This window comes from Pimephales promelas, chromosome 5 (genome assembly GCF_988280905.1).
Source record: "Pimephales promelas chromosome 5, fPimPro1.hap1.1, whole genome shotgun sequence".
In the NCBI taxonomy this organism is placed as follows: domain Eukaryota; kingdom Metazoa; phylum Chordata; class Actinopteri; order Cypriniformes; family Leuciscidae; genus Pimephales; species Pimephales promelas.
The window spans coordinates 765,105-776,859 of NC_142773.1; the positions used below are offsets into that span (position 1 = coordinate 765,105).

At 37.5% G+C, this 11,755-nt stretch overlaps 1 protein-coding gene across 3 annotated transcripts; it reads left to right on the top strand.

The window, feature by feature from the left end:
* Positions 1 to 1,032: 1,032 nt before the first annotated feature.
* ccdc13 (coiled-coil domain containing 13) lies at positions 1,033 to 10,059 on the top strand. Of its 3 annotated transcripts, none has more exons than XM_089130783.1 (11): positions 1,033 to 1,370; positions 1,991 to 2,189; positions 2,785 to 2,933; positions 4,954 to 5,096; positions 5,175 to 5,246; positions 5,324 to 5,437; positions 5,586 to 5,690; positions 5,772 to 5,912; positions 6,936 to 7,112; positions 8,564 to 8,755; positions 9,344 to 10,059. In XM_089130783.1, exons 2-11 carry the CDS (start codon positions 1,993 to 1,995, stop codon positions 9,464 to 9,466), a joined length of 1,413 nt encoding a protein of 470 aa, XP_088986909.1. In that variant the 5' UTR covers positions 1,033 to 1,370; positions 1,991 to 1,992; the 3' UTR covers positions 9,467 to 10,059. The 3 variants fall into 3 exon arrangements, with proteins under 3 accessions (XP_088986909.1, XP_088986910.1, XP_039530446.2); XM_089130784.1 differs by having other exon boundaries at positions 6,939 to 7,112; positions 9,341 to 10,059; XM_039674512.2 differs by having other exon boundaries at positions 1,035 to 1,370; positions 9,341 to 10,059.
* The last annotated feature ends 1,696 nt before the right edge of the window (positions 10,060 to 11,755 follow it).

The window sequence follows — 11,755 nt, forward strand, 5'->3', positions numbered from 1 at the left end:
ATTTCATTTCTCAAATAAAATTTCAAATGAAAAACAAATTATGTAAAAGTTCACATTTTCCCTTCAGCAATAATCTGCCACGTGCATGCTGTCTTTAGAAAGAGACCAAACTTCAGTATGTTGCTCCAAAGCATTCAAGATTTATGAATTTATGTTGAAAATTAAATTTTCAGGACTGTTTAAAAGGGGAATAAATTGATTGGTAACGCTTTAGATTACAGCCCGGAAAGTAGTGTGTAATTTTAAATTAAAATACTCCATGTATTTACAGGTTAAGTGGTGCTTGTTGTTTTAGTTACAGGTTAAGTGTGACATTGCGGGCTGTAAATTGAAGTGATGTTTGTAATAAAAATACATACACAATCAAATCACTGAATCAGAGACCTGTATTGAAAAACAACTTCTTACAGTTAGTCTGAAGAGATAGTCTCCTGTACAAATATTGTAATTCTTCTTACAAACACTTTCCCTTCAGAAGACATTGATCCTCCATGTCACATGATTACTACAGTTATTGCAGTTTGATGCTCCCCCTTTTAGGAACACATGAGCTTGCATTATAATTGTTCTGAATTAAGATTTCTGAGTCAGTGATAAAAGATTGCGTATTTATTTTTATTGTACTTAGTTACCCTATATGAAACAAGCACCACTAATGAAACATATCTTTCCCCAATATTTAGTTGTCAGTGGACTTTTGTTAAAAAGATTACTTTATAAAGGTTTTTAAAAAGCCTATACACACCCAAATCTAAGATTGTTGTATCAAAATAGTAGAACAAGTACCCCTTAGTTATAGCTAATAGATGCATGACTGATCATTTTTTTAATGTCTCCTGGTTGTTACTCCTTTATTTCTCAAACTTTAGGCTATGTTCCCTTTATGTAAGTAGCCTACTTTATAGGTACACTTTTACCGAAATTTCATAAAAGATACACTGTAAAACTCTTTTAATTATGCAGTACTTTCCAGTCTGGAATCTAGCGTTACCCTGCTGTTATGATCTGTGATGTTATTGTGCTGCTGTCCCGCTGACCGGACAGTTTCTAGACCGAGAGATGCGCTTATTTATCCTGGCGAAACCGGTCACGAAAACCATAGACGTAATCAATTAAAATATCAATATTTATTATGTCTACTGTGACGAGAACATACTCTCCGGAGGATCTCAAGCTAAACTCGTCTGTGCGCGCGGCCGCCTCGCGACGCGTTACCATGTCACCAGGCCACCAGGTCGCGTAAACAAACGGACGGAAAACGCCTCGCCAATCCTTCAGTATCTCTCTCTGTTACTCCATTATAATAAAACCATATCAACTCCAAAAGCAAATCTTAACTAGGTTGACGGAAGTCTTTCTAAATTCATCCGGTAAGTCATAAACTGAAACTGCGTGTTGAATCATCTCTCGTAACGTTTGTATGATAACGATTAAACGTTCATTTGTCTCGATCTTGCTCTAATATTCTACATAAGGAAGCTGATAGTGGTATTAGTGATAAAAGTGCATTTTATTCGCACAGTTACAGTGGTTTCAGATTAGAAAACATTAACACAAAGTAAACATGATACTGAAAACAATATCACACATCAATAAAAAAGGTAACACTTTACTATAAGGTTAATTAGTTAACATTAGCTAATTAATAAATTAACTAACAATGAATGAGCAATACATTTGTTAAAGGATTTATTAATCTTTGTTAAAAATCAAAGACGGTTCATGTTAACTAAGGTATAGCTAAAGCTAACTAATAACAGCTATAAACTAGTTCAGAAAGGCACACAAAGCTTGCTATGTGACTGTAAATAGGCACAAACAGAGTAATGTTGAACATGACAATGTTAAACACAGTAAAAAAAATACACAACTAATGGACATAGATGAGTAAGAGCCTCTTCTGTCATGTTCACAGATAGATGTGTGTCTGAAGCAGGCCTGTGTCCTCCGTAACTGCATTAGTGTGTGTGTGTGTGTGATGTTCTCTCAGTGATGGACGCTGACGGCGAGGAGATAAAGCAGCAGCTCAGGCTTCAGTTCCAGGCTCTCCAGGAGCAGCAGGAGCACAGGAGACAGCAGATGAAGAAGAGCAGATCCAGGGCTCCTCCTCTTCCTCACAGCGGCCTGGACCTCATCAGCCTCTCCACACAGCAGGAGGAGGAAGAGGAGGAGGAGCGGTTCCAGGCCAGGTGACTGACACACACACACACACACACACCTATGATCATCAGCAGAACTACACCTGAGGCGATCCGTACTCAACATCAGACGGACTGCAGGTCGAGCCCTACTTAGGGAACCTACAACCGTTTGTGTGTTTTCATTACAGATCCTTTCAAAGCAAGATCTCACTTTAGTTAACACACTTCCCTTCACTATGCTTTTCTAGTTGTAATAGTTAGTGATGGGAGAAACGAATCTTTTCGAAACTTTGAATCAATTGAAAGAATTGATTAAATGATTCAGTGTTTGGAAGCGCTGGAAACGCTGCACCATGATACGTTTATTGAAGATGCAATATTAAATAAGAAATCATCATAAGAATTATGTGTTATTTTATTAAATTGTAGGGCTTGTTTGTGGAATTGTAGACTATTAACTAGATCGTGTCCTTTTTTTACTATACACATGTGTCTTGAAGTATTTTAAAAACCACATAGACACTAGCAGTGAACCATTGAACTTTAATATAAACCCAGTCTGGGTGGTTTCCCAACTCACGTGTCCATGCCTTGTGTGATGAATGATATTGATATAGACTGATATTAACGAGTGACCGTTCAGGGTGATCCAGGAGGAAAACCAGCAGCTGCATGATCGTCTGAGGGAGCTGAGAGACGAGAACGGCCGGCTCCACAAACTGCTGAGCGAGAAAGACTTCGAGCTCAAACACCTGAGGAAGAGGAGCGAGGAGGAGCGGCTGGCTCTAGCGGGTACAGGACACACTACTGTACAGCACACTTATGAGTACACTGTACAGAGTATTATTGCAATGTAAATCAGCTGTCAAGTGTATTGCATTCGTAAACAAAATCTACTCTGTTTTTGAGATAATCAAGTCATTAATTCAGAAAAACAGAGCAAAACCTTTTTTTCCATGAAAAATGATCTCGTAATTCTGAGATAATTAACTCGTTAATTCAGAAAAACAAGATTTTTTCTATGTGAATATACAGTAAAGTGTCATTTATTCCTGTGATCAAAGCATCATTTCATATTTTTTTTTAATTTTTGTGGAAATTTCCACAAAATTTCATATTTTTGTGGAAACAGTGATTTGTGTTTATTTATTAATCTTTAGTAGCATTATAAATATATTTACTGTCACTTTTGACCAGATTAATGCATTCTTGACAATTATTTAATAGTTTTTTATTTTAGTTTTCTCACTAATTTGAATTGGCTTTTAGTTTAAAAATGTTTTATTTTAATTTTTAGTCATTTCTTTATGAGCTTTAATCATTTTATCAGTTTTTATTTTTAGTAGAAGAAAAGTCTGTTTATTGCTGAGGCAATGTTTACGTTTTTTCAACTAATACTTCAATTCTATTCTAGTTAACAGAAATGTTGCAATAGTTTTAGTCACTGATAATAAACCCATGGAAGCTTGTTTCCACCACAGAATAATAAATAAAAAAGGTAATTGCGACTTTTTTATCTCACAATTGTGAGTTATAAAGTCAGAATTGCGAGATAGAAACTCGTAATTGTGAGAAATACTGTAAACTTGTTTATATCTCACAGTTCTGACTTTATTACATACAATTGCGAATTTATATCACACAATTCTGAGATAAAAAGTCACAATTACCTTTTTTATTTATTATTCTGTGGTGGAAACAAAGCTTCTATATAAACCTGATCCTCGATGAGTAAAAGTATTAATATCCTGACTTATTTGAACTAAATGTATTCGATTTCTCGATATTAATCGATTTTCATTTTTACGAACCGATATCGATTCTTAAATCTCAAGAATCGATTAGTCATCCTGTTTCATTTGAATGAATGGATCATTGTATCGCGGATGCGCGCATCCAAAAAAATCACATTAATCTTTGTCCTTTGTTACTATTGATATCAAACAAAGTCTCAATTTTCAAATTACGTTCATTTTCTTTAGAAATTCAAAAACATAAATAGTGTTTTGTCGCTGTGGCGTGAGATCGCTCTGGAGAAGCAGCAGCGCTGATCTCTCTTCCGGCTTAATAATACCAGTCACAGCACCAAATAAACATGAATGAGCATCTGAAAGTGTGTTAAAAGATAGAGTACAACTTATCGAAATCCGTATCATGTCACATTGATTTGCTCAATCAGCGTTTCAACCTTAACTGACGTTGGAAAGACGTCAGTTAAGCTTGTAATCAATGTATCGTCATATTTACCTCAGAAAACCCACATCTACTCGTTAGACAGATACAAAAAATAACTCCAGAGAGGAGCATTTTGCTAAATATATACACCATATTACATATGCCTTATAATCTTAATGTTCTTCAATATTTAATGCATATTTGAATAAATCTGGCAAGTTTTTATGACAGCCACCATTTATATTTCATATAATCTTCTTATCATAAAAATAAATAAAAGTGTAATTTAAGTGTTTGTATAGCTACAAAACAGTTCATTATTACCTTCATATTAAGCTAATGAAGCCTATGGCAAAACTAGACTCCCATAGTTTAACATTTGTTAAGAGATTTGATTTCCTTGAGAAAATTGCCATTTATTGTAACTGATATCCAAAATAATCAATATCGATTCGAATCGAATCGGACTCGAAATCGAATCGAATTGCAAGCTTGTGAATCGAAATCAAATCGAATTGTGAAATTTGTGTCAATACCCAGCCCTAAAATGTATTGTGAAGTGTTTCATGTCGTGCATTAAGTGTGGTGTGCCACTGAATATCTGTCTGGTGTACTAAATCTTGACGTTTTCCTCAAGGAACTGCTGGTTTGGCAGGAGATGCGGCGGCAACCAAAATCGTGGAAGTGTCGAAAAAGAACCGAGAATTAGCAGCAGAAATCGAGCGAGAGAAGACCAAAACCAAACAAGCAAACAACCGGGTCAAACAGCTGGAGAAAGAGGTAACGCACACACACACACACAACCGTCAGCTGGAGATCCGTTCTGCTCAGTTCATCCTCATCGTCTCATTACTGCAGCTTCAGGCCACACTGTTACTCAATCCTGCAAAGACGGCCAGCACTTCAAGGGCGGTGAACGACTATCTGGAGGTAAAGTTGTGTCATGACATCATTCGTTATCATTCGCTACACTGGCGACTCTTTATTCCCCATGTGTTGCGATGCAGAACAGCCCGCTAGTGAAATCCCTTCAGGAGAAACTCTCTGCAGCACAACTCAAGATGGCTGAATACCGCAACCAGATCCAGACCTGCAAGCAGGAGCTGAGAATGGCCCACAAGGTGTGTGTGTGTGTGTGTGTGTGACTGTTTCAAAGTGATAATAGGAAATGAAAGTGGCAGAGATTGTTTTGGCTCTAGAATAGTGTTCCTGAAGTTAGGTTTGACTGATTCACGTCATTAGTCATCATGACCCAGTGTGTGTCGTCAGGTGTTGAGCTGTGAGGTGGGAGAGGACGTCAGTATCCAGCAGGTCCTGTGTAACCCAGGAGGATGGAGAGGCCGATCTCAGCAGATCCTCGTCCTGCAGAACAGAGTGAGTCCTCCGTTACACTTGTGAAGTGTGTTCCAGGTTTTCAAGGAGTGCTGATATTATCGGTCCTTATATTGACTGCAGGTGCGAGACCTGGAGCATCAGCTGAGCCAGTCGTCTCCCGGGAGTGAGCCAGGCCTCGAGGAGGAGACGAGGAGGAAGACACACGACAGGAACATCGGCCGCATCCGGCTCATGGAGCGAGAGAAGAAGGAGGCGCTGGAGGTGCAACACTCATCTCTATCCAGTCCCTCCAGAAAAACGCGATTATGCGATCGCTGAATTCAATGCAAAATCGGCCAAAGTCCGCATATTTATGCGGGGGCCGCATTTTTTCAAATACGTCGCACTTTCGCCGCATAAATTGCCGATTTCCGTGCAAAATATGCAGGGTTTGCATGATTTCATAATCCTTGCATTTTCGTTGCAAAAAAGTCACATGTATCTTAGCAGAAAGTTGAAAAATGTTGCGTTTGCTTCACACAAGAGCAGCCATTTCCCCCTGTTTCCATGGGAACGTTATGAAGTGACGCAATTACGCGACGCCAGACAGACTCACGGAGGCGATGGACATCTCACAAATCGAACTCGTATAACTGTCCGTCACACGTTCTACCGTCACATCGTTACTTAATAAACAACATAAGATAAAAGAAGTAGCATCAAACAGAAATTACCCGCACACATGGGGTGTTCGAGGCTCACATATAACACTGCAGAGAGCTCTTAAAGGGGCCACACCTTATTTACACTCGTTACAGTCTGAAATAAAACAAGATGAGAAATGAAATATTCCCAGCACTTTCTATGATGTAGTATGCTTGCTTATCATGACTATTACATTAGCCTAGTGAGAACAGGATGTTGGGGGAATCACTTATTTTCTCTTTTTCATCAAACCGCAATTTTTGCAAATTCCTGCAATTTTATCCCATAAAATTGCATAAATATCCCGCATATTCTTTCCATCGCATTTTTAAAGAAAACGGGCCACGTAATCAAGGATTTTTGCCCACAACAATCACAAAAAAACAACAAAACACACACAAAAAAACCAGCGTTTTTCTGGAAGGACTGAATACTATTATGGTAAATGTTATATATAAATCGCAAATTTTTTCACAAATTTTTGGAAATTACCACCACAAAATCAGTCATTTTGATCGCAAAAATCTGGAGGGACTGTCTACCGCTCACTCTGCACATCACACACACACACACACACTCTGATCGTCACGTGTGTTTCAGAAGCTCACTGTGGATTATGAGGTCCTGCTGGAAGAGAGCTCGGATGTGAAGAAGAAACTGGAGGGCTCCAGAGCCAGGAACAAAGTGTTGAGCACCGAGGTCAAAGCCCTGAAGAGCCAGATCAGCACTCTGCTGGACAAGGGCAGACACGACGACGAGCTGGTCCACGCATTACTGGTGATCATTCTTACATTACAACACACTTTATATGAAGAGTTCAGATGCAAAAGCCTCTAAGTGCCATTTGAAATTTTCTTCTAGAATGATCATTTTTATCAAGCTTGTATATTTATGTTCAGTGATTTCACTTTAATGGCAATGATAATTACCTATTAATTGTTATTTAAGTGAAATTACTGAACTTAAATATACAAGTTTGATAAAAATCATCATTAAAGAAGAAAATTTCAAATGGCATTTAGAGACTTTTGCATCTGAACTCTTCAAATATACGTATATATGTCCAACACAAGAGAAGTGGGAATAGTTCAATCATCCCAGTCTCTTTGTTTCATTTTAACTACACCACCGGTCAAAAGTTTTAGATTGTTTATGTTTTTAAAAGAAGTCACTTCTGCTCACCAAGGCTGCTTTATTTGATTAAAAAAACAGTAATATTGTGAAATATTATTACAATTTAAAACAGTGGTTTTCTATGTGAATATACTGTATAGTAAAGTGTAATTTACAGCATCATTACTCCAGTCTTCAGTGTCACATGATCTTACAGACATTATTATAATATGATGCTCAAGAAACATTTATGATTATTATCCATGTTGAAAACTGTTTTTTACATTTTTATTTCAGGATTCTTTGATGAATAGAAAGTTCAAAAGAACAGAATTGATCTGAAATGAAAGCTTTTGTAACATTAATCATCACTACCATTCAAAAGTTTGGGGTCAGTAAGAATTTATTTTTTATTTTTGGGGGAAATAAATTAGAAAACACTTTTATTCATCAAGGATGAGTTAAATTGATTAAAAGAAACAGTAAAGATTATATTTTAAATAAATGCTGTTCTTTTGCACTTTCTATTCATCATAAAATTTGGGGGAAAAAATGGCACACGACTGTTTTCAACATTGAAAATAATAATTTGTTTTTTGAGCATAAAATCAGCATATTAGAGTGATTTCTGAAGGATCATGTGACACTGAAAACGGTCACAAGATGTTGAAAATTCAGCTTTCAAATTACATTTTAAAATAGAAAAAGTCATTTTAAATTGTCATAATATTTCACAATATTACTGTTTGTCATTTTTTTATTTTTCATCAGATAAAGCAGCCTTGGTGAGCAGAAGGGACTTCATTTAAAAGCATAAAAATCTTACTGATCTAAAAATTTGACCGGTAGTGTGTGTGATTCAGTTTTTCCAAGGTAAGGTTGCTGGTCATTTCTTTAAAGTAAACCATTGCTTAGGGGAAGGTCCTCAAGTAACGCAATAGCACGCTAAAATCAATTAGTTTGCACATTCTTGCATTCACATCCAAATTGACTGGGTAAATATCAAACAAAATTTGGGTGCAATCAATTACTCAAACACACAATTCATAAAGTACTGCTTCTAAGCAGATAAATGATGTGAATAGATGACGTAGATCATCTCGCTCCTCCAACAGAAGCAGCAGTCGCAGTGGCAGGCCATGTTCGGGCACCTCAGCCAGAGGGGCCACCAGCGCGAGGAGGCCCAGCAGAGCCTGGAGGTGCAGCTGCACAACGAGGCCCAGCAACACGCCTCCCTCATCCAGCAGCTCAAACTCATGGTGTCGGAGAAGGAGAACAAGGTCAAAGAGCTGGAGCAGGAGATCCAGGTACCACACATCTGATGTTTCCCGAAACTACACTTCTAATGAATATTCACAAACAGCATCGCTAATGTCATTTACGTCTTTTAGTTTGTCAAGACATTTAAAGCGTCGTTTTTGAAGACTGCACAGACAAGCCTATGATTGAATCTGGAAATAAAGTCCTCAGATGCCATGTCTGTAATATCTATCAAATCATCCAGCGTTAATTCAATCTCAATTCGTTTTATTAAAATAAGTTATTACTCCACAACGTGGTGGAATGACTAATATTGTGACTGTACGGTTCAAGTCACCTTTATTTAAACAGTGTTTTTTAATACTATAGATTGTTTCAAAGCAGCTTTACAGTGATAATAAGAGATTACAGTAACAGATTGTTTTGGATAAAGTTAGTTTTGATTGATTCACTTCCAGTGATCCAGTGACACGACAACGCTCTAACAGAAAACCCTTCAAAATTGAGATAAAAGGTTATATCTGTGTAAACGCTGACGGCATGCTCATGCGTATTACGTGTTTAGTCTATAGGGATGTGCGTTTGAATATACTGTAGGCTATATGATCGCATGTTGTGTGTGTCTGGTGCAGAAGCAGTGGGAGAGTAAAGGCCAAGCTAACATCGGGCCTCTGACATCACAACAGGAGAACAGCGGCGAGTCCAGCTCTGACCGTCCCAGCGGACAGCTAACGCTCTCTCAAAGTTGTGAACATTAAAACAATGTTTGTTTAAAATGATCTTGTGTTTTATTAAGAAACTTTATATATCATTCATGGAAAACACATTTCTGAAACGTTTTAGTTGGATGTTTGTCTAATGTTTTTTAAATGTATCTACTTGTTTCAGAACATTCCAATAATGATTGAAGAATGATACAATGGAATGTTCCCTCAACGTTTGAATAACCAAGAGACAAAGTTTAAAAAAGCCTGGAAATTTTGAACATTCTGAAATAATATTTTCATAACATAATTGGAACGTTTGCAAAAGTTCTTATTTTTTTTGTTAGCTGTATTATACAAACCTTTTGCCATTAAAAACTACTGTTATTTTTGCGGCTGACCTTATTAATTTGCATTTGTAGGAGTTTCCCTTTCAGAGAACATGTGAGATTATCTGATTATCATCGGCTCTATGCTAACGCCAGCTCTTTTATGAGATTGAGCTCTCACACTAATGTGCCTTGTTTAGTAAATCTGGCGCTACTAAATCTACAAATAAATGCATAAGTAAATAAATAAATAAAAAAAAATGTTATGTGGGAAAAATACATTTTTCTTTAAAAAAATAAACATATTTTATTTTTTCATTTCTTTGTATATTTATTTATTATTTTGGCAGCTTTGGAATTCCATGTGTGATCTTTTGATTTGGGAGAATAAGAATCCACCCCAAACACATTTTACATTACATTTACAGTAGTGTGCTGACAATGGAAGTCCCACTTTCTGTCCTGTGCTGAGTTTGGCCCAGTCTACAGTATGTGGCGCTGTCTAACAGAGTAACATCATGAATAAAAAGCATTGCGTGTGATTCCAGAGAAGCGCGAGCGGCCTGTCCGGAGCATAGACATCATATAGGTAGACGCCCTATCGACTGCTACTGCCAATTGGCACGGACGAGAATTGGAGCCGCCATCTTGAACCGGTCATCCGCTCCGCTCAGTGTAATCTGAATGGCAGGTGAAATGAGCTGTCAGCGCATTAAATTGATCATATCTCAATGAATACCGAACTGATTTTAACGCGGATTTTTTTGCTGCAAAGGTCAAACATGTAGCTATGATACAGGACACATGGTTCGGCGTATTTTTATATTCATTGTAGGTTTAACAGTAATGTATATAATATTCTGATATTAGATATAAAGTGACCAGAATATGTGTGATAAAGGATACAATGTATTAAATCACACACTATAAATATAATAAATAAGCAGAAACAGATAGTAGCAGTAAAGTAAGATATTTTAATAAGTTAAAGAAACACTTTATGATTGACACACGCACATACACACCTCTCTCTCTCTCTTTCTCAAACACGCACACACACGCACACACACACACACACACACAGAGAAAGAGAGAGAAGAACGCAGCCACCGAATCCACAGAACGCAACCACCTGTAATAAAAATTGAGAAGAAGCTTTTTCAACGTGTTTGCATCAGTAATTTCTAAAAATTAAATTCGGACAACATTAAGCCTATACCTTTTTTTTTTTTTTACTGTATGTGGATGTGGGAGGGAGGGGAAAATGTCGAGACTAAAGCCCTATTCAGATTAACTTTACAAGGGTAGATGGGGTAAGTTAATGTAATTTTACCACAGGACTTGTGTAATATCAATAGCCAAATCGAATGTGATAAGATAGCCCATGTTTATCAATAAAACTAGAAGTTGGAGGGGTAACTAAATTTGCGCATCGCTGTCATGCGTGTATATTACGTTGCTTCCTGATGTGCGCAAACACAAATAACCTAGGCTACAACAGGGCAGTTGAATGCTTATCTGATAACCTAGACGCTCTTGTAATTATTACTTTAACAGTTACTCCACCTTTCCATGCCGCGGGTGAACACCGGCTGATGCAGTAAACAGCATTTCACAACGATTTCAGTACAGTAATAGCAAATATCCTTGCTCCTTTTCGATTATCTGGTAATATTCTATTCACAAGATACAACCAATAGTACGGTAAAGTTAAGACTTACTTGTGAAAAGCATTATTTTCGGTGGTCCGGCGATTAGAACAGGAAAATGCTCCACAGTGCTCTGGCAACTTATCTGCTGCCACGCAACGAGACTAGGAATACGACCGGTTCAAGATGGCGGCCGGATTTCTCGTTTTCCAGAGGCCAATAGGGTATCTAGTCTCTATAAGATATCTATGGTCCGGAGTGTGTTAATAAAATCCCATCACTCCAAGTGTGTGGAGTATAAGGCTCTGTTTGTGTGGAGAGAGACCGAGCTCACCAAGATACAGCACACCAATTACACTCAGACT

What these genes read in the sequence shown, in the direction of transcription:
- ccdc13 (XM_039674512.2), top strand. Translation starts at nt 1,993, where the DNA reads ATGGACGCTGACGGCGAGGAGATAAAGCAGCAGCTCAGGCTTCAGTTC. An exon ending in AGAAGAAGGAGGCGCTGGAG is followed by an intron (nt 5,913 to 6,935) that starts GTGCAACACTCA and finishes CGTGTGTTTCAG; the next exon opens with AAGCTCACTGTGGATTATGA. An exon ending in AGCTGGAGCAGGAGATCCAG is followed by an intron (nt 8,756 to 9,340) that starts GTACCACACATC and finishes TGTCTGGTGCAG; the next exon opens with AAGCAGTGGGAGAGTAAAGG.